The following is a 24,163-nucleotide window of genomic DNA, read 5'->3' as shown; positions in this document are numbered from 1 at the left end:
ATAGTAGAATTAAAAAGACAGTTAAGAGAAGTAAAGGATGAGAATGAGGAATTGAAGAGGAGTAATAAAGAGAATAAAGAGTCCATAGCAAAAGAGGTAAGTGGTTGGAAAAAAGTACAAGAGAACAACAAAATGGAATTTAGAGGTATAATGGAACAGCAGATGAAAGAACAAACTAAGGACACAGTTATTAAAGTGATGAGGGAGAAGGAGAATATAGTAAGAGACTTAGCGGATAAAAAGAAATGTATAATTATATTAGGGATGGAAGAGAAGTATAATCTAAATAGGACTACAAGAATAAAGGAGGAAAAGGAAAAAGTAAATAAGATATCAGAAGTAGTTCAAGAAGATGAACCAGAAATAGGGAAACAAATAGAAGAAATGTATAGGCTCGGGAAATACAATACAGATAAGACCAGACCAATTAAGGTTAAATTCAGGTCACAAACGACAGCAGAGAATATCTTAGCAAAAAACAGGGAAACTAGCAGACAGTGATCAATATAAACAGGTATGGATAAAAAAAGAAATGAATAAAGATGAAAGAGAGGATGAGAAAACAAAAAGACTAGAAGCTAAGGGGAAAAAAACGAGAAAAGAACAGGGTCAGAAAAAGAGAAATTTTATTAGAAAGTAGTGTATATGAAAGTGAGGAAATGGTTCATAGCAGAGGAAAACAGAAGGGAAGCAGAAAACACAATGGAAATAGCAGAAAATTAAAAGTGTCTTACACAAATATAGATGGCTTAATAACAGGCTTGAACAAACTAATGATTATCTGAAGGAAAAAGGGCTGGACATAATGGGAATTGTAGAGACAAAATTGAAAGGTCCACTACCACCCAACAGTGTATGACATGGTGCATATAATTATTGGATTAGAAACTGAGAGGTAAAACAAGGGGGTGGAGTTATGTTCCTGACTAAGAAGGATATAAATGTGAGGAATGTCACATATGGAAAGAATAGAGTAGAGATGATTATGATGGAAGTGGAGGACAGGGACAAGAAGAGCAGGAAGTTTGTAGTAAATTATGTTCCTCCTAAAACGGACTAATGGGAAGAGAGAGAACACAAAAGTCTGTTAGAAGACACATGGATAACACTAAATGAGATAATGGAAAATGGAGGAAGAATAGTTATATTGGGTGACTAACTGTAAAGAAATCTGCTGGGAAGAGATGACAGTAAAGGGTGGAGACGACCTATGAGGAAATGTACTACTTGATATGATTATAGAATATACAATGATGCAATGGATTCAAGAGCATAGTAGGTATAGAAATGAGGAAGAACCATCAAGACTGAACCTAATAATCACATCAGAACCCGAAATAGTGAAAAAGATTGAATATAAGACACCAATAAGTAAAAGTGACCACATATTGGTTGAACTGAAACTAAATGAGAAAAAATACATGGGAAAAATGAATATAGAAAGGGAAGATTGATGAATGAAAAATATTTTTTTTTATAAAATAAGAGAATTCTTTCAAAAAGTAAGACTGGGAAAGAATACACAAGGAGGAAACAACAGTAGAAGAGAAATGGAATATTTTGACAAAAATTTATAAAAAAAAAGGAGTGGAAAAGTATGTCCCAAGACAAAAGCAAGAAAAAGAATATGTAAAGAGCTGGTACAATAAAAGATGTAGGGAGTTAAGAGACAAAAGAGATAAAGCTTGGATAAAATGGAAAAATACAAAAGACCTGAAAAATGGAAAACATATACTAGTTATAGAAATGAATATGCACAAGTGTGCAGAGCAGAAAAGAGAAAATATGAAAAATATGTCAGAAAAATGTAAAGATCAACCAAAACTATTTTACAGATTTGTAAACAACAAACTGAAAAACAAACAAGAATTAGAGAAATTACGACAAGGAGGAGTTGAATACACAAAGGAAATAGATATGGCAGATATTATGAACAAGCATTTTAAATCAGTGTTTACAAGGGAGAACATGCAACCTAGAGATATCAAATGGGAGGAGAAAGTCCCCCCTATGAAAGAGATAGAAGTATCGAGGAATGAAATAATGAAACATTTGAGTAATCTCAATGTCAGAAAATCGCATGGACCAGATGAAATAGCAAACTGGATTTTGAGAGAATGCAGGAATGAGCTAACAGACAAAATACATAACCTAATAAATAGTTCATTGAAAGAAGGAAAAGTTCCAGATGATTGGAAAAGAGCAAATATAGTACCAATATATAAAAGGGGAAACAAGGAAGACCCTACTAACTATAGACCGGTCTCCCTAACAAGAACGATAGCAAAATTTGTGAAAGAATTATCAAAATTAGATGGGTAAGGCATTTGTAAAAAAACAATGTACTAAATCCAAGGCAATTTGGATTTAGACAAGGACAATCATGCGTCACAAACTTGATGTGTTTCTATTCAAGACTAATAGATGTAATACAAAAAAGAGATGGATGGGCTGTTTGTGCATTTCTAGACCTGAAAAAAGCTTTTGATAAGGTGCCACATAAGAAGTTGCTTAAGAAATTAGAAACTACAGGAGGAATACAGGACAAACTGCTGAAATGGATGGAAGACTTCTTGCATGAAAGAAAAATGAGAGTGGTGATAAGAGACAAACACCCTAACTGGGATGAAGTGAAATGTGGTGTGCCACAAGGAACAGTTCTGGCCCCAATAATGTTTGCTATATATATTAATGATATGGATAAAGGAATTGAAAGTTATATGAGCTTCTTTGCGGATGATGTAAAATTGTTGAAAAAAGTGAACACTGAAGAAGACTGTGAGTCGCTACACAGTGATCTCAATAAAGTATGGGAATCGAGTAGGAAGTGGGGATGGAATTCAATATTAAGAAGTGTAGTATAATGGAATTTGGAAGAAGCAAAAAAAGAGTAGTGGGATCATATAAATTGGGAGAAGGAGAAATAAAAAAGTAGAAAATGAGAAGGACCTGGGAGTCATTATTATGAATAATAAGTCCCCTGAGAAACATATAAACAAATTTTTTGGAGAAACTCATGATTTAATAAGAACAATCAAAGTGGCATTTACATACCTGAATGAAGAAATGGTGAAGAAGATACTAGTCACTTTGATAAGACCAAGACTGGAATATGCAGTGATGATGTGGTCACCAAGTACAAAAAAATGTATAACAAAACTTGAAAGAATACAAAGAGCAATTATGAAATTGGCACCAACACTCTCAGAACTATCATATGAAGAGAGACTAGCAAAAGTTGAGCTACAGACATTAGAGCAAAGAAGAAAGAGAGGAGACTTTATAACTATTTATAGAATCATGAAAGGCATAGAAACTATTGATAGAAAGGATCTAATAAAATGGGATAGTAGAAATACAAAAGGACACAGAAAGAAAATCAAGACAGTTATAGAAGAGACCTGAAAAAGAACAGCTTTCCCCACAGAGTAATAGACATTTGGAACCAGGTTAGATGAGAAAGTGGTGTGTGCAAAAACAATACACCCATCCCCCTGCTATCACGCCTAATTGGTGAGGCTAAAGCCACGCAATAGCTGAAAACGTGATAGCGGAACTTAAGAACTAATAGTATTAATTATAATTGGTACCCAGACCAAAAATTTTCCTCCAACTTCACCAATATTTCTCTTTTATTTCCATTGTTTTCACCTTTCTTAACAAACCTGCTTAAACATACAACCCATAGCTGTAATATAATAAACACATCAAGGTTATGAAATGAAATATAGACATTTTGTAGACATTTATTTTACCTTTCTGAGGGTGATGAGGGGCTTGGGTGGGTTAGAGGGATTCTGAGGCTGGGGTGGCTTGTTACTAGCCACCCATTCAACATTGTATCTCGTCGAGGAAGTCATATATGGTTGCAGGAGTCTCAAAACCCTCAAAATTATCCGCATCATCCCCAGAATCCTCCTCTTGTGATGGTCCTGGTTGTGGGTCGGCTGGTTGTGTCTTGGCATGTCAGCATAAGAATTTTGTGATCTGCCGTTGCTGGAGGGCGTTGATGTGGGCGTGATACTGTTCGTTGTAACCTTCTAGTGCTCTAATAACGAGTGAACATCTTGCTTCACTGTTGATGGAGCTATCTTGCTCAAGGAGGTACCGCATCCTGATGTCCATGTTGATCAGTTCCTTGACACCAGCTATAGTGAGTCCCACACATATGATTACCTGACCCTCCTCCTCCTCATGTTCTCCTCTCTCCACATCCTCATGCTCTTCCATGATGTCAACAACTGTAACAGGGGCTGGCTGTATAATTTCCAGGATTTCACCCTCTGTTGTGTCCTCAAAACCACCTCCAGGAACTTGGCAGGCCTCTTTGTTCAGCTGCCTCTGCCTCGGCCTTCGCTGACTGGCTCACCTTCCACTCTTCCGCGTCGGTCCTTCAGCAAACCCTCCAGCACATTTCGCCATGCATGGTGAATTGCCTTTTGGGTCACATTTTTCCAAAAGTGTTCAAAAAGAAATTGAATACTGTATGTACTGTAGTACTCACTTATTCACAGAATGGGGCCTGAGAACAAGTAACAAGTCACTTCTACAAAAATTGTTGCAGCTATCATGTGCCAACACTCGCACACAGCGCACCATGTAGGAGCAGTGTGGTGGTCTGTACATGTAAATAAACCCTCAACCAATCAGCGTGCAGCTCAAGCCAACAAAGATGACCGCTGCCTGCATGATAGCAGCCGCGCGCCGTGCAATATGAAAATTTGGGGTAGAGGCGTGTGATAGCAGCCAATTTGATGCACGATATGGAAAATGTGTCAGTGACGATTTGACTCCGGAAAAAAAACTAAATCTTCATAGATTCAACAACAAGGGAGTACCTGTATTGTATTAGTAAGGAAGGGGAAAGCTCGTGGTGTAGTGGGAAGGTGAAGAAAAAGAAGAAAGGGAGGGATTACTGAGGAAAATGGAAGGAAATGAAGGGGACAAATGGGCACCGGAAGTCAGAAGGAATGTCATCAAAAGGTGACCAGACGACAGAGGTGAAGTCGAAGAAATTAGTAAAAATGTAAAAATTAGAAATATGGATAAGAGCAGTGCAATGGAAGGTGAAGATAATCATTTCTAAGGATTTAATGAGGGAGATGACAACCTCCCCTGAAGAGCAAGTCTAGAGGAAAAACTAACAAAAATGAATGAATCATGGGAGGTTAGGTTAAGTCAACTTGCACTGATTACACAAAGAGTTGATCAATTGGAAGAACTAAAGAAGGAGAACCAAAACCTAAATAAAAGAATAGAAGATTTAAAAAGACATTTAAAAGAAGTAAAGGATGAGAATCAGGAATCGAAGAAGAATATTAAAGAGAATAAAGAATCCATAGAAAAAGATATAAGTGGTTGGAAAAAGGTTCAGGAGGATAGCAAAATTGAATTAGAGATATGGTGAGACAATAGATGAAGGAACACACTGACGACACAGTTATTAAAGTGATTGGAGAGAAGGAAAATATAGTAAGAGAGTTAGCAGATAAAAAGAAATGTATAATTATGTTAGGAATGGAAAAGAAACACACCAAATAGGGCTACAAGAGTAGGAGAGGAGAAAGAGTGAACAGGGTACTAAGAATATTTCAAGGTGAACAGGAAATAGGGAAAGAAATTGAAGAAATACATAGACTTGGGAAATACAATGTAGACAAGACCAGACCAATTAAGGTTAAATTCAGGTCACAAACGACAGCAGAGAATATCTTAGCAAAAACAGGAAAACTAGCAGAAAGTGATCAGTACAAAGATGTATGGATAAAAAGAGAGATGAATAAAGAAATAAAGAGGAAGAGAAAACAAAAAGAATCGAAGCAAGGAAAAAAACGAGAACAGAACAGTCAGAAAAAGATAAATTCTATTGGAAAGTAGTGGATGTGGTGATGTTAGAGATAGGATTGAAGAGTGTCTAGTAGGGGAAGGTAAGGACCCAGTAGTTTGCTTAAGTGCCGGAGGAAATGATATAGGTAAGTTAGGGAGTGAGGAATTATTTGCGCGGTACCCAGATGCGCTAGACAAGATCAGAAATAGGGGAGGTGTTCCTGTAGTATGTGGAATCCTTCCGAGGCGTAGAGTTGGAGGCATGTGGCATTCCAGGGCTATTGCAATGAATTGCAGGCTGGCAAAACATTGTAAGGCTAATGGATGGGCATTTGTCAACAACTGGGACCGCTTTTATGGTAAGAATCACCTATACACAAGGGACGGAGTGCACTTGTCTCCCAGAGGATTTCGGCTCCTTGCTGAATCCCTTGAGCGAGAAGTAGGCATCCTACAGGGTTTTTTCGGGTAGATTATGTGGGAGTAGGGGGGAAGTATCGGAATATAGTTTAGGCAATAGAAACAACTTAGAGGACTGTATAAAAAATCACCAAAGCAGGTGGAGGGAAGATAAACTTAAGGTTTACTATACAAATAGTAGGAGCATAATTAACAAAATTGATTTGCTGCGAGGTAAAGCATGCGTAGAAAATTTCGGTATTATAGCTATTACTGAATCCTGGATCAACATGGCTGATAAACATTTCCTTCCGGAAATCGAAATAGAAGGATATAAGTTTTTTCATAAGGATAGGGTCGGCAGGAATGGGGGAGGTGTAGCACTTTTCGTTAAAAATACATTAAACTGTATTATCAACAATTCGATTAAGGAAGAGGACTGTACGGAATCTATTTGGGTAGAGATTATAGGCAAGAACAAGAAAGTTATTATTGGCGTCTTGTATAGACCTCCTAACCTTAGCATTGAGCAGACTGATCCCCTAATTCATGAAATTCACAGAGCGTCCGAGTACAAAAACGTTGTAATCATGGGAGATTTTAACTATAGAAACATTGACTGGGAAACTTTAATAGGAGATCATGAAGCGAAGAAATTCCTAGATGTGGTGCAGGATAATTTCCTAAAACAAATGATTACCGATCCTACGAGGGGACAAAATACCCTGGACTTAATTCTAACAAATAATGAGCACCAAATTAGCAGCGTAATAGTGGGCGATAGTCTAGGCTTTAGCGATCATCAAGAAATAAGATTTAATATTATTTGGGAAAAAATAAAAAGTACAAATAACGTTCAAGTACCAGACTTCAGGAAAGCAAACTTTGATAATATAAAAACCTATTTGAAATTGAATACGAAAAACAATCCGGACGTTTCAAACATTCTTGATTCTCGTTGCGGGGCTGATAGTCAGAAGTGGGTCAAGGAGTGTAATACGCATACCTTAGGTCAGGTCTGGGTCAAGAAGGGAAATTCGCATACCTTAGGTCAGGTCTGGGTCACAGAGAGTAATACGCATACCTTAGGTCAGGTCGATTCGGGGCGAGGGCCCAAAAATCAGGTCAGTACTTTAGATGAAATGTATAACAATCTAACTGATCTAATTATTAATGCACAAAACACATTTATCCCCCTAAAGTCAATACGGAAAAATAGTAATACAGGTAAACGTCGACTTACGATGGCCGCGACTTACGATTGTTCGACTTTACGATGACGACGACGACGACGACGACGACGATATGATAATTTAACCCCTTCCATACGGTGCCGCACACGTAGGCGTCATGAGGAGCAAGTGGATTCGCGACGCTGCCATATCGGCGTCTTGATTATATTTATTGTAGTCGCCCCTGTGTTTTTACATTCTCTCAAATGTGCCCTAAATCCCATTCTCTGTGGTTTTCAAAATTCGCGGGTGAAAGAGAGAACGATCGATATAAGCGGTGACTATATTTTATGATGCGAGTATTATTACGTCACGTCGTACGGCTGGCATTGGCTGCTGCCCGCGAGATTTAAGTTCGTACTGAAAATACATATTATAGTGTTTGAATATGGTAAAAAGGATAAAAATAATTAAATAAACTACTGTACATGTTTAATAGGCTATATTCAGTATCTCTGGTGGTTAATATACAGGTAGGCTAGGTACAGTGACCACGGAACAGAGTGGGGATCGACTTACGATGAGATCGTCTTACGATGGCTCTATCGAAACCTAATGCCATCGTAAGTCGACGTTTACCTGTACTCCCAAATGGATGACGGACAGATTGAAACATGAGATCGGAATTAAAAGAGGACTTTACGTAAAAATAAAAAACGGGGAATCACACCTTAGATCAAGATATAACGAAATGGCAAAGCTGGTTAAAAGGAATACACGTTCAGCGAAACGTAATTATGAAATCAAGGTTGCCAGTCAAGCAAAATCCAACCCAAAGGGTTTCTTTCACCTCTATAGAACAAAAAATAAAGAAAGAATAGGACCAATTAAAAACGATGAAAATGTCATGATAGAATTGGAAGAAAAAATGAGTGAGGAGTTTAACAATTATTTTCTATCGGTGTTTACTAATGAGAGGTTAGATAAAGTACCTGACTGCGATCTGATTTTCAGAGGGGATGAAGAAAATAGCCTAACTAATATCAGCATTAGTAAAGAAGAAGTTATCAAGCAGATTGACAGACTTAAAGCTACAAAATCTCCGGGTCCGGACGAAATTTTTCCAAGAATGCTTAAAGAGTGTAAATTTGAAATCTGCAATCAGTTAACTGAAATATTCAATAAATCAGTAGACACAGGTTCTGTTCCAACTGCTTGGAGGCAGACAAACGTTGTTCCTGTTTTTAAGAAGGGAGATAGATCGACCACATGCAACTACAGGCCAATCAGTTTGACATCGGTTATAGGAAAAATGCTTGAATCAATAATAGTAAATAGACTCAGAGAACACATTGAAGGGCATAATTTAATTCGTGATTCACAGCATGGTTTCTCCAAAGGTAAGTCATGCGTGACTAATCTTCTATCCTTTTACACTAAGGTATATAAGGCGTCAGACAACAATGAAAATTACGATGTTGTTTACCTTGACTTTAGCAAAGCGTTCGATAAAGTGCCACACCAGAGACTACTAAATAAAATCAAAGCCCATGGCATAGGAGGAAAAGTGTTAGAATGGATTAGAGCTTGGATTAGTAACAGAAAACAGCGGGTCACCATAAATGGAATAAAATCTAGGTGGGGCAATGTTACTAGCGGGGTCCCCCAGGGCTCGGTTTTGGGTCCCTTGTTGTTCATTATGTATATAAACGACTTAGACGATGGTTAAATAGTGATGTTAGTAAGTTTGCGGACGACACTAAAATAGGATGCCTAATTAGGTCAGGAGAAGACGCCCAGATTCTGCAGGATGATCTTAATAAACTGTTAACATGGTCGGTGAAATGGCAAATGAACTTCAATATCTCTAAGTGTAGCGTGTTAAACGTAGGGCTACACAACCCCGAAAATAGATACAACTTAGATAACACGTTTTTAGACAAATCTGAGTGCGAGAGGGACTTGGGAGTTCTGGTGAGTCCGGACCTTAAAACCAGGAACCAGTGGATTAGCGCCAGAAATAAAGCAAACAGAGTATTAGGCTTCATTGCTAGGACGGTAACGAATAGAAGTGCAGAGGTAATTATTAAACTCTATCTAGCGATAGTTAGACCCATCCTTGACTATGCGGTACAGTTTTGGTCTCCGTCCTACAGAATGGACATAAATTCACTAGAATCAGTACAGAGAAGGACCAAAATGATACAAGGACTCGGAAATTTGCCTTACGAAGAGAGGCTTAGTCACCTAAACTTACACTCTCTGGAAAGACGCAGAGTGCAGGGTGATCTAATAGAAGTGTTCAAGTGGATCAAAGGCTATAACAAGGGTGAAGCAAACAAGGTCATCATAATAAAACAACAGGGCAGGACTCGCAGTAATGGTTATAAACTGGACAAATTTAGATTTAAGAAGGAAATAGGCAAGAATTGGTTTACAAATAGGGTGGTCGATGAATGGAATAAACTTAGTAACCATGTAGTAAGCGCTGAAACTATCAGTTGTTTTAAAAAACGATTAGACAACTTTATGGATGGGGATGACAGGTGGTGATGGATACAGAGCTGCCTAGTGTAGGCCTTATGGTCTTTTGCAGTCTCCTTTATTTCTTATGTTCTTATGTTCTTATATGAAAGTGAAGAAATGGTTTATAGAAGAGAAAAACAGATGGGAAGCAGAAAACAGGATGGAGGTAGCAGAAAATTAAGTGTCCTTCACAAATATAGATGGATTTATAACAGTCTTGAATGAACTGAATGATTACCTGATGGAAAAAGAACCTGACATAATGGGAATTGTGGAGACAAAATTGAAAGGTCCATTACAACCCAACACTGTAGGACATGGTGTATATAATTATTGGATTACAAACAGAGAAGTAAAACAACGTGGTAGAGTAGAAGGATATAAATATGAGGAATGTTACATATGAAAAGAATAGAGTGGAGATGATCATGATGGAAATAGAGGACAGGGACAAGAAGAGCTGGAAGTTTGTGGTAAATTATATGCCTCGTAAAACAGCTTTGTGGGAAGAAAAAGAACACAAAAATATGTTAGAAGACACAAAGATAACACTATATAAGATAATGGAAGATGGAAGAATAATTATAATGGGCAATTTTAATTGTAAAGAAATCTGCTGGGAAGAAATGACAGTGAAGGGTGGAGATGACCTATGGGGAAATATACTACTTGATATGATTATAGAACATACAATGACACAATGGATACAAGAGAATACTAGGTATAGAAATGAGGAAGACCCATCGGGACTGGACCTAATAATCACATCAGAACCTGAAATAGTGGACAAGATTGAATATAAAACACCACTAAGTTAAAGTGACCACATATTAGTAGAACTGGAACTAAATGAAAAAAAAATCATGAGAAAAAATTAACAATATAGAAAGGGAAGAAAGATATATGGAAAAACAAATTTTGATTAAATGAGAATTTTTTTCAAAAAGCAGACTGGGAAAGGATATACAAAGAGGAAACAACAGTAGAAGAGAAATGGAATTTTTTTTACAAAAATTTATAAGGAGTGGAAAAGTATGTTCGAAGACAAAAACAAGAAAAAGGATATGAAAAATATTAGTACAACAAAAGATGTAGAGAGTTAAAAGATAACATGGATAAGGCTTCGATAAAATGGAGGAAAGACAAAAAACCCGAAAATTGAAAAATATATACTGATTATAGAAATGAATATGTACAAGTGCACAGAGAAGAAAAGAAAAAACACAAAAAGGATGTCATAGAAAAATAAAAAGATCAACCAAAAGTATTCTATAGATTTGTAAACAACAAACTGAAAAACAAACAAGAATTAGTGAAACTACAAGGAGGAATAGAATACACAGAGGAAATAGAAATGGCAGAAATTATGAACAAGCATTTTAAATCAGTGTTTACAAGGGAGAACATACACTGAGAGATGATGAGTGGGAAGGGAAAGTCCCCCCTATGAAAGAAATAGAACAAAGAATGAATAATGAATCACTTGAGTAATCTGGATGTCAGATAATCGCTTGATCTAGATAAAATGGCAAACTAGATTTTGAGAGAATGCAGGGATGAACTAACAGACAAAATACATAGTCTAATAAGCAGTTCATTGGAGGAAGGAAAAGTTTCAGAAGATTGGAAAAGTGGAAATATAGTACCAATAATAAGGGCGGAAACAAAGAAGATCCTACAAGCTATAGACCGGTCTCTCTTACAAGTACGGTTATTAATCCATTTTTATTTGTAAAGGATACTTTTAATTTTCTGCTACCTCCATCCTGTTTTCTGTTTCCCTTCTTTTTTTCTCTCTTATGAACCATTTCCTCACTTTCATATCCACTACTCTCCAATAGAATTTCTCTTTGACTATTCTGTTCCTGTTTTTTTTCTTAGCTTTGATTCTTTTTGTTTTCTCTTCTGCTCTTTCTTCTTTATTCATCTCTCATTTTATCCATATCTGTTTGTACTGATTCTCTGCTGTCGTTTGTGACCTGAATTTAACCTTAATTGGTCTGGTTTTGTCTATACTGTATTTCCCTAGTCTCTATAATTCTTCAATTTCTTTTCCTATTTCCTGTTCACCTTCTTGAAATATTTTTAATACCTTGTTTACTTTTTCTTTCTCATCTTACTCCTATAGGCCTATTTTGATTATGTTTCTCTTCCATTCCTATTATAATTATACATTTCTTTTTATCTGCTAAGTCTCTTACTATATTCTCCTTCTCTCTCATCACTTTAATAGCTGTATCCTTAGTGCGTTCCTTCATCTGTTGTTTCACTATATCTCTGAATTCAATTTTGTTATCCTCCTGAACTTTTCTCCAACCCTTTACCTCTTTTGCTATGGACTCCCTATTCTCTTTATTATTCTTTAATTCCTGATTCTCATCCTTTACTTCTTTTAACTGTCTTTTTAATTCTTCTATTTCTTTATTTAGGTTTTGGTTCTCCGTTTTTAGTTCTTCCAATTTTTTCAACTCTCTGTGTAATTAGCACAAGTTGGCTGAACCTAACCTCCCACGATTCATTTTTGTTAGTTTTTCCTCTAGACTTGCTAACTGGGGGAGGTTGTCATCTCCCCCCTCATTAAATCCATGAAAATAATTATCTCCACTTTCTATTGAGTTGCTCTTTTCTATATTTCTACTTTTGATCCCTTTGCTAACTTGTTCAACTTCACTTGTGTCTTTTGTGCACCTTTTGTTTACACCCCTTCTGACTTCTGGGGCCTGTTCCTCCCCTTCTTCATTTTCTTCCATTTTTCTCAATAATTCCTCCTCTTCTTCTTTTTCTTTACCTTCCCACTACACCACGAGCTTTCCCCTTCCCTGCTAAAACAACACGGGTACTCCCTTGTCACTGAAATCCACAACAATTTTTTTTTTTTTTTTCGGAGTTCCAATCTTTGCCATCAGTCCAACGTGTGTGTGTATATCTATACAACAAAGAATTGCTGAAAAATTACACCTGAACCCACCTTCAGAGATGCACTGTGAGATGTTGAAGAGCCCCTGGTGGATGCGACACCTCGAGGGGATCCCCGTGACTTTTGACTCGAGATACATGGAGTAGACGGCTAGCCAATCACAATCCTCCAACTCTTGGTCACTGTCGATCCCAATGTAAGGTGAAGGACTCTTCTCCCTCTCCCTTTTTGACCACTCGCAGCAGCAGTTCGAGATCTTAGACAATTGGTTATTGACTCTATCATGTCCAGTGTCTCCTGGGTCCCAGGTTCTGACTGAAGACACTCTCGTATCTGTGTGGCAGAGGGATGGTAAATAAAGGGCCTTAGGATGTGGTTACTAGATACAGTCTACACAATTGCCTACTAAATTAAAGATTTCTGACCTCTCATGTTTTGGGCCTCTGTTGTCTCAGGTTCTTACTAAGTCTCATGCCTCCCTGTGTGTTGGTGGTTTGGAACTTTGTTTAAAACAAACCCTGCAAAATCTAATACTAAAGTTTTAGTCTTTCTTTCCCAACTTTCAGCTACTGCTGAGTTATAGACTTTTGAGTCTAAAATGTGGACCCAGTTTTGTATTGCCACCAAAAGATTGGATACATTTCTTTGTCCATTGCTCAGAAGTTACAATACAAACATAAAGGAATACAAAGGATAAGCAACCAGCAATGGACCTATTGGCCCTTATGGGGCTGTTTGTGAATCAAAACATGAGTATAAACAGTGGAAACAGTGGAAACAGTTAAGAACCACTGACTTCATTTAAACATATGTATTCATGATGCTGAGAAATAAGTTAGACTAGGGTTGGACTCCATATTGGAATCCACATTTGATTCCATATTGGACTCTATCTTAGTGTTTTTTAAATGTGTTAATTGTATTTGAACTCATGAAATGAATAGATATTTTGTTCCAAATGTTTAAAATCTCGTTAAAGATTTTTTTTATTCATTGGTATTTGATCTCTTAAAAGATTATTTTGTAACCATTATTTCTTGTTATATATCTAGTCCACAATAAAATAATCATCTATGTTTATATCATTGTAGCCATGGAGCATTTTAAAGACTTCAATTAAACCACCCCACACACTTCATTAGGATAAGATAAATAAAGTTCACTTAGATGCTCTATACTGTATAGGGTTTATTACATAAATGAGGGGTCATTTTAGTGATTCTCTGTTGTACTTTTTCTAATTTTTCAATTTCTTTTATAAGATAGTGACCAAAACTTATCACAGTATGCAAGATGATGTCTTACTAGAGAATTGTATAGAGTAATTATTTCTTTTTCAGTCTGTATTAAAATGTTCTACCAATAAATCCAACTATACACTAGAGGGTTGGTTTTAGATTTTTAGATACTATGACACCTAGGTCAATTCTTGATCTGATTTCTGAAGTTGGTTACCAATATGCAATCTTTACATTTATCAATGTTAAATTCCATTTGCCATCTATTGTTTCACTCAACTAAACAATTTAAGTCGGACTGCAGTTGGTCCCTATCTGCTACATTACTGGTTTTACTGACAATTGTATTGTGATCCTCAAATTTTTATATTTCATATATCAGACCAATATCCATATCATTTACACAAATCAAAAAGAGAACTGGACCAAGCCACCCCATATTCCTGGGGAATATTACTCACTATATCACATGAGTCAGATGAATTTCCACTGATTATAATCCATTGTTTTCTTTCAGCCAATTATGATTATTACCTATGATGCCATGCATTATTAACTGAGTAGCTGATTGTGCAGGAACATATCAAATGCTTTTCAGAAGTCCAAGTATACATCACCTGACTTGCTTTCATCATAAATATAAAAAATATCATTAAGGAAGTCAAGAAAGTTGTTCAAACATGAATGCTTTTTCTAAAGCCATTTTCTTCTAAAAAAAAAAAAAAATCTAAAACTTGTACCAAATTGTTACCTTCAAGGAAGTCTACAGTCTTATCCCTTATAATCATTTCCATTGTTTTACATACAACTGAGATTAAAATGGGATGATAATTACTTGGTACTGATTTGTTACTTTTTTCTTGAATACCAATGACAAAATATGACAACAGGAAATTGTTTTTCCAAGTTGGTGTAAATATTGACTAATAATAATAATAATAATAATAATAATAATAATAATAATAATAATAATAATAATAATAATAATAATAATAATAATAATAATAATAATAATACATACATACATACATATACCAATGCTTTTTCCCCCTTACAAGGGAGGTAGCCAAAAAGGAAAAGGCATAAAATCATTCCCACCCATTCCATCCCTGAATACACTCCACATCCCTCCACCCTCCCTCTTATCTTAGCACCTACTGGATGACAGGTCATCCCTGCACCTTGTCCACTGTCCTGGGTCAGAAGCAGTGTTGCAAGACACAGCACATCCACAGCAAGGCCACTTCATTAAATTGGCGACCCCCCCTCTCTCTGTCCCTCCATGCATAAAAGAAGACTGGAAGAAATCCCTTCGGGTTACGTCAAATTTTGCCAACACATATACTACCTCAACCCCACTCATTCCACTTCATGCATCACATCATCCATATACAACCATTCTCCATTCACCCCTGTCTTCTGTCCTCTCCCGTCCTTCCTCAACAGACATTCCCCTCTTCCCCAAAGCCCCCTTCACCCCATCCATCCACCTCATCCTAGGATGTCCTTTCATGTTCACTCCCTCCACATCTGCCTTCCATACCTCTTTTACTAGTCTTTCTTCACTCATTCTTTCCATGTGTCCAAACCATCCTAATACTCTTTCATCAACCCTATCTCCCAACTCCCTTTCCACCCCTATTCTCCTCCTCACCTCCTCATTTCTAACTCTATCTAGCCTAGTAATCCCCATCATACTTCTCAGACACCTCATCTCAAATACATTCAAACTCCTTCTCTCTTCCTCTCTTATGTTCCATGTTTCTGCCCCATACAGTGCTGTTGGCACAATCACTCCTTCATACAGTCTCCTCTTAGCATCCATTCCCAAATGTCTATTCCTCATTACACTCTTTAATCCACCAAGGCTTTTACTCGCTTCTCTCAATCTACATTCTACCTCCACCTTCACTCCACCCTTTCCTGCCACATTTGTACCCAAGTATCTAAAACTATCCACTTCCTCCAGTCGCTCTCCCATAATAATAATAATAATAATAATAATAATAATAATAATAATAATAATAATAATAATAATAATAATAATAATAATAATAATAATAATAATAACAATAATAACAATAATAATAATAATGATAACAATAATAATCAAACTGATTGGCCTGTAGTTCCATATAGACAATCTATCTCCCTTCTTAAAAGCAGGAACAATGTTTGCTTGCCTCCAACCAGTAGGCACAAAACCAGTGTCTACTGATTTATTATATATTTCAGTTAACTGGTCGCAGATTTCAAATTCACACTCCTTTAGCATTCTCGGAAAAATTTCGTCTGGACCCGGGGATTTTGTAGCTTTAAGTCTTTCAATCTGCTTGACTACTTTTACTTTACTAATGCTGATATTAGATAGACTACTTTCTTCATCCCCTCTGAAAATTGGATCACAGTCAGGTACTTTATCTAACCTCTCATCATTTATCTAACCTCACTCATTTTTTCCTCCAATTCTATCATGACATTTTCATCGTTCTTAATTGGTCCTATTCTTTCTTTATTTTTTGTTCTATAGAGATGAAAGAAACCCTTTGGTTGGATCTTGCTTGACTAGCAACCTTAATTTCATAGTTAAGTTTCGCTGTACGTGTATTGTTTTTAACCAGCTTTGCCATTTCGTTATATCTTGATCTAAGGTGTTTCCCCGTTTTTTTTTTTTTTTTGTTTTTTTAAGTAAAGTCCTCTTTTCGTTCCGATCTCATGTTTCAATCTGTCCGTCATCCATTTGGGAGTATTACCATTTTTCCGTATTGACTTCAGGGGGATAACCCAAGGTATGCATATTACCCTCCGTGACCCGACCTCTAGTCATGACCTGACCCCAGGTCACGCATTGAGACTCGACAATGTCCGAAACGTCCACATAACATTTCATATTCAATTTCAAATAGGTTTAAAAAATTGTCAAAGTTTGCTCTCCTGAAGTCTGGTACTTGGACATTATTTGCACTTTTCAATTCTTCCCAAATAATATTAAATCTTATTTCTTGATGATCGCTAGAGCCTAGACTATCTCCCACTTTTACGTTACTCATTAGGTGCTCATTATTAGTCAAAAGTAAGTCCAGAGTATTTACTCCCCTCATAGGATCAGTAATCATTTGTTTTAGGAAATTATCCTGCACCACATCTAGGAATTTCTTTGTTTCCGGATCTCCTATTAAAGTTTCCCAGTCAATGTTTCTATAATTAAAATCTCCCATGATCACAACGTTTTTGTACTCGGACGCTCTGTGAATTTCATAAATCAGGGGATCAGTCTGCTCAATGCTGAGGTTAGGAGGTCTGTACAAGATGCCAATAATAACTTTCTTATTTTTGCCTATAATCTCTACCCAAATGGATTCCGTTCAGTCCTCTTCCTTAATCGAATTGTTGATAATATAGTTTATTGTATTTTTAATGAAAAGTGCTACACCTCCCCCACACCTGCCAACCCTATCCTTGTGAAAAAACTTATATCCTTCTATTTCGTTTTCCGGAAAGAAATGTTTATCAGCCATGTTGATCCAGGACTCAGTAATAGCTATAATATCGAAGTTCTCTATGCATGCTTTAACTCGCAGTAAATCAATTTCGTTAATTATGCTTCTGCTATTTGTATAGTAAACTTTAAGTTTATCTTCCCTCCACCTGCTTTGGTGATTCTTTTCACAGTCCCTCTCTAAGTTGTTTCTATTGCCTAAACTACATTCCAATACTTCAACCCCTACTCCCTCGTAATCTACCCAAAAAAAACCCTGTAGGATGCCTACTTCTCGCTCAAGGGATTCAGCAAGGAGCCAAAATCCTCTGGGCGACAAGTGCATCCCGTCCCTTGTATATAGATGATTCCTACCATAAAAGTGGTCCCAGTTGTCAACAAATGCCCATTCATTGGCCTTACAATGTTTTGCCAGCCTGCAATTCATTGCAATAGCCAATTGGTGAGGAACAGTGTGGGTTTAGGACTGGTAGAGGTTCCGTAATCAGATTTTCGTGATAAGACAGATATATGAGAAAGTTATAGGAAAAGGGCAGTGGACAAGGTGCAGGGGTGACCCGTCATCCAGGAGGTGCTAAGAAAAGTGTATTCAGGGATGGAATGGGTGGAAATGATTTTATGCCTTTTCCTTTTTGGCTACCTCCCTTGTAAGGGGGAAAAAGCCTTAGTATATGGATGTACGTATGTTTATGGATTTGGAAAAGGCTTATGACAGGGTAGACAGGAAAGTACCGTGGGAGGTATTGTAGATGTATGGGATAGGAGGAAAGCTTTTAGGAGCTGTTGAGAGTTTTTACAAGAGTAGTAGAGCATGTGTCAGGATTAGAAATGGAGAGAGTGAGTGGTTTGAGGTAAAGGTGGGACTTCATCAGGGATGTGTTATATCACCTGGCTGTCCTGGAGCAGCAATGTCTACGTCGTGGGACCACCCCCAACCCCAAGAGTTGGGGGCCAAACGGCGGCAACCAGCCCTGGCCACCAGCTCTACGCAGGTGACACCGATCCCCAAGAGGAGCTATGACCGCCTTGGGGAGTACCTCAATTTATGCATGGATGGGGTGGTGCAAGAGTTAAATACAAGGATGGTGGTTCAGGGATTAGAGATGGTTAAAGAAAATGGAGAAAAGTGAGAGATAAGCCAGCTATTGTTTGCGGATGGCACTGTGCTTGTGGCAGGATCAGAGGAGGGATTGAGGAAATTAGTGACAGAGTTTGGGAAAGTGTGTGAAAGAAGGAAGTTGAAGATAAATGTGGGTAAAAGGTGATGAGATGTACAAGGGGTGAAAGTGGCAGCAGACTGGAAGTGAGTATTAAGGAAGAGAGACTGGAGGAAGTGGATAGTTTTAGATACTTGGGTGCGAATGTGGCAGGGAAGGGAGGAGTGGAGGTGGAGGTAGAATGTAGATTGAGAGAAGCAAGTAAATGCCTTGGTGGATTAAAAAGTGTAATGAGAAATAGACATTTGGGAATGGAGGCTAAGAGATTATATGAAGGAGAGGAGTGATTGTGCCAACAGCACTGTGTGGGGCAGAAACACAGAACATAAGAGAGAAAGAGAGGAGTTTGAATGTGTTTGAGATGAGGTGTCTGAGAGGTATGATAGGGGTTACTAGGCTGGATAAAGTGAGAAATGAGGTGAGGAGCAGAACGGGGGTGGAAAGGGAGTTGGGAGACAGGGTGGATGAAAGAGTATTGGGATGGTTTGGACACATGGAAAGAATTAGTGAAGAAAGACTAGTAAAAGAGGTGTGGAAGGTAGATGTGGAAGGAGTGAACATGAGGGGGTGACCTAGGATGAGATGGACAAATGGGGTAAAAGGGGCTTTGGAGAAGAGGGGAATGTCTGTTGAGGAAAGATGGGAGAGGACAGAAGACAGGGGTAAATGGAGAATGGTTGCATATGGATGGTGTTGTGATCCATGAGGTGGAATGGGTGGGGTGTGGGGGGAGAGGGAGTATGTGTGAGAAAAACTTGACGCAACCCGAAGGGATTTCTCCCCGTCTTCTCCTTTTCTGCATGAGGGGATGGAGAGGGGGGGGTCACTGATTTAATGAAGTGACCTTGCTGTGGATGTGCTGTGTCTTGCGACACTGCTTCTGACCCAGAGCAGTGGACAAGATGCAAGGATGACCCGTCATCCAGGAGATGCCAAGATAAGAGGGAGGGAAGAGGGTGGAGGGGAGTGGAGTGTGATAGGGATGGAATGGGTGGGAGTGGTTTTTATACTTTTGTTTTTTGGCTACCTCCCTTATATGGCAAAAAAAAATTGATATATGTATTTATGTACATACATACATATACCAAACATATACCAAAGGCTTTTTCCCCCTTACAAGGGAGGTAGCCAAAAAATAAAGGCATAAAAACCACTCCCACCCATTCCATCCCCAACATACTCTGCTCCCATCCACCCCCTTCCTTCACTCTCATCTTGGCACCTCTTGGATGATGTGTCGCCCCTGCATCTCACCCGCTGCACTGGGTCAGAAGCAGTGTCACAAGACAGCACATACACAGTAAGGCTGCTACATTAAATCGGCAACCCCCTCTCCATCTTCTCTTGTAGAAAAGTAGGAGATGGGGAGAAATCCCTTCAGACTGCGTCAATCTATTTTTCACACATACTCCCTCACCCCCATCCCCCACATACTCTCCCTCATGCATCACAGCATCATCAATACACAACCATTCTCCAATCAGCCCTATCTTCTGTCCTCTCCCGTCCTTCCTCAGCTGACATTCCCCCTTCCCAATGCCCCTTTTACCTCATGAATCCATCTCATCCTAGGTCACTCCCTCATGTTCATTCCTTCCATCTCTGCCTTCCACACCTCTTTTACTAACCTTTCTTCACTCATTCTTTCCATGTGTCCAAACCATCCCAATATTCTTTCATCAACTCTATCTCCCAACTACCTTTCCACCCCTACTCTCCTCCTCACCTCCTTGTTTCTCACTCTATCCAACCTAGTAATCCCTATCATACTTCTCAGGCAACTCATCACAAACACATTCAAACTCCTCCCCTCTTTCTCTCTTATCTTCTGTGTTTCTGCCCCATACAGTGCTGCTGGTACAATCAATCCTTCATATAATCTCCTCTTACCCTCCATTCCCAAATGTCTATTTCTCATTACACTTTTTAATCCCCCAAGACATTTACTTGCTTCTCCTAATCTACATTCTACCTCCACCTCCACTCTTCCCTTTTCTGTCACTTTCTCACCCAAGTATCTAAAAATATCCACTTCCCTCAGTCTCGCTCCCTTAATACTCACTTCCAGTCTGCTGCCAGTTTCCCTCCTTCTACATCTTATCACCTTTTACCCACATTTATCTTCAACTTCCTTCCTTCACACACCTTCCCAAACTCTGTCACTAACTTCCTCAATCCCTCCTCTCATCTTACAACAATACCTGACCCATTACCCTTGCATGTACCTCTCACACCACCCTATCCATGTATAAATTGAACAGCCGAGGCAATATAACACATCCCTGGTGAAGTCCCACCTCTACCTCAAACTACTCACTCTCCATTTCTAATTCTAATACAGGCTCTACTACTCTAAAAAAAAATCCTGACTGCTCTTAACAGCTTTCTTCCTATCCCATACATCTGCAATTCCTCACACAGTGCCTTCCTGTCTACCCTGTCATAAGCCTTTTCCAGATCCATAAAAGCCCAAAAAACATCTATACCATTTCCTAAAGCTTTCTCACATATCTGTCTTACCACAAAAATCTTATCTACCCAACCCCTACCTGTCCTAGACCCACACTGTTCCTCACCAATTACTCCCTCTCTTCCTCTCCTAATCCTCTCAATCAAGACCCTTTCATAAGCCTTCCCAACTACACTTAACAAACTGATACCTCTGAAACTACTACACTCACACTTGTCCCCTTTTCCCTTGTAAAGTGGAACTATACAGGAACTCCTCCAGTCCTCTGGCACTCTATCCTCTCTTAAACAAACATTAAATAACCTCACCAGCCAGTCCACCATCACTGTAATTCCTTTTTTCAGACATTCTGCATGACATCCATCCAGACCAGGTGCCTTACCTGCTCTCATCTTAACTGCCTTCACTTCATCCTTCCTTATTTCTCCTCCATTTTCCTCACTCATCACTCTCATTTTCTTTGCACTTCCCACTGCAACTACCTTTCCCTCCCTATCCTCCTTCACATTTAACGGCTCCCTAAAATACTCTGCCCATCTTCCTCTTACTGCCTTCTCTTCCATTATCGTCTCTCCATCTGCACCTTTTACCTTTTCTTCTCTACTTGATTCGCCTCCTCTTCCTCTCTTAATTTCCTTCCAAAACATCTTTTAATTACTTTCAAAATTTTCTGTCATACTCTTACTCCATTTTACATCTGCTCTCCTCTTTGCCTCTTTTATATTATGTTTTATTTCACTTATCTCTCTCTTTTTTTTTTTTTTTGTATAGTTTGTAACCAATCTGTGAAAGCTCATTCTTCTCTTTTACAACCTTCTTTGCTTCATCATCCCACCACTCACTACCCTTCCTTCTATTTCCTCCCATCCTCTTTGTTCCACACACCAACTTTGCACACCTTGTGACTCCCTCCTTGAACCATCCACATTCCTCCTCCACTCCTAGTTCACTCTTTCACTCCCATTCCTCTCCCAGCTTCTTGTACTCCTCCTTTTCTTTCTCATTTAAGCAGTTTACTTTAAGCACCTCTCTACCTTCTGTCCTTTTCCTCTTTCTCCATCTATCCTCCACTCTCAACTTGCCTGCCACCTAAAAATGATCTGATATTCCCCCACTCTCTCCCCTCAGAACATGTACATCTAAGACTCTTCCTACTCCTCTCTTGGGTATCACTAGATAGTCTATTAAAACTCTACCACCCTTCCATCCACTACCCTATCCCATTTGTACTTATGCTGGACTTTCTTCCTAAACACTGTATTTGATATCATCAACTCTCTTTCTAGACACATCTCCACCATCAACTCTCCACTACAAATTTTTCCTGGAATTCCACATTTTCTGACCACTCTATCTATTGGTTCATTTCCTACCCTAGCATTAAGATCTCCCAATACCACTACATTGACATTTCTCCCTACTCCTACTATGCACTCATTTAAATCTATCCAAAAAGCCTCCCTTTCCTCTACACTTTTTTCATTACCAGGCCCATATGCACATACAAAAAACCACTTCTCCTTTCTCAGTTTCACCTTTATCCGCATTAACCTTGAGGGACCCCGTCTGGGGTATTGGCTGCTTGTTACTGTGGCAAAGTAGCATGCAGTCGATACTTTAGGGTCTATATGGGGCGCCCCTACGGAGCAGAGCCACACGTCATTTTGTCTATGATAGAAGAAATTCTGTTCATAGAGAAATGATGACACTTTTATACTACGACTGTCCCTCCGTTATGCTGTCCCCCAACCCCTTGTTGCTGTCCTGTACCATTTCTCTGAGTATTCTCTTTCTGTGATGGGGGAATTCCCTGTGGTGGGGGAAAAGAATACTGCCACCAAGTATCCCACTTGGATCGTAAGAGGCGAAAAGAAAGGGACGGGGAGAGGGACTAGGCATCCTTCTCCCTGTAGCCCCACGGGGCATATAACCTAAAAAGAAAAGTGAAGGCATAAGGGGTGCTGGAGGGCCTCGGGCCAGCACCCTAAGGTTTGGGTCTTTTAATGTGTGTGGATGTGGTACAGATGAGAGTAAAAGGGAAGAGATAGGTAGTATGTTTGTGAGAAGAAAGATGGATGTGTTGGCTTTGAGTGAGACTAAGTTGAAAGGGAAGGGTGAGTGTAAGTTTGGGAGTGTAAGTGGGAGGTTATCAGGAGTGAAGAGAGGGCGAGGGAGGGAAGGGGTGGCTATTCTAGTAAGTGAGGAGATAGGTAAACAGGTAGTGGAGTGGAAGGAGGTTTCCTCAAGGATAATGTGGATGAAGGTGAAACTGGGAAAGGAGATGTGGGTCTTTGTAAGTGCATATGGGCCTGGCAGTGAGAAGAGCGTGGAAGAAAGGGAAACCTTTTGGATAGATTTAAATGAGTGCATAGAGGGTTTAGGAAGAAATGTCAATGTAATAGTACTGGGAGACCTTAATGCTAGGGTGGGAAATGGTCCAATCGATGGAGTGGTTGGGAAGTGTGGAGTTCCAGGAAAGAATCATAGTGGAGAGTTGATGGTGGAAATGTGTCTAGAAAGAGAGTTGATGATAGCAAATACAGTGTTTCGGAAGAAAGTCAAGCATAAGTACACATGGGAGAGGGTGGTGGAGGGAAGGGTGGTAGATAGTGTTAATTGATTATGTAGTGGTAAATAGGATTATGATAGGAAGAGTTAAGGATGTACATGTGCTAAGGGGAGAGGGTGGGGGAATATCAGATCATTTTTTGGGGGAAGGTAAGCTGAGAGTGGAGGATAGTTGGAGAAAGAGGAAAGGGAGAAAAGGTAGGGAGTGAACTCCTTGAATGAAAAGGAAAAGGAGAAGGAGTACGAAAAGAAGCTGAAGGAGGAGTGGGAGGGAGTAAAGGATGGAGCAGAGATGGGTGTGGAGGAGGAATGGGGATGGTTCAAGGAGGGA

At 38.8% G+C, this 24,163-nt stretch overlaps 1 protein-coding gene across 4 annotated transcripts in view; it reads right to left on the bottom strand.

The window, feature by feature from the left end:
* Positions 1 to 24,163, bottom strand: part of LOC143039860 (uncharacterized) — a 143,062-nt gene that overhangs the window by 106,333 nt on the left and 12,566 nt on the right. For 3 of the 4 annotated variants that reach the window (XR_012967669.1, XM_076210122.1, XM_076210123.1), the window contains exon 3: positions 12,892 to 13,173. The exons of the other annotated variant lie outside the window; for it this stretch is intronic. Coding sequence is in view for 2 of the 3 variants with exons in the window: in XM_076210122.1 (XP_076066237.1) it covers positions 12,892 to 13,173 (282 nt within the window). In the remaining variant the exon portion in view is untranslated. The remainder of the gene's footprint in view (positions 1 to 12,891; positions 13,174 to 24,163) is intronic. 4 annotated transcript variants of the gene reach the window in all.

The sequence above is a fragment of the Oratosquilla oratoria genome, chromosome 27, assembly GCF_046742065.1.
Source record: "Oratosquilla oratoria isolate Oo_2021 chromosome 27, ASM4674206v1, whole genome shotgun sequence".
Taxonomy (NCBI): Eukaryota; Metazoa; Arthropoda; class Malacostraca; order Stomatopoda; family Squillidae; genus Oratosquilla; species Oratosquilla oratoria.
Note: the sequence above shows the minus strand (reverse complement) of the source record. Positions and strands in the feature narration are given on the sequence as shown.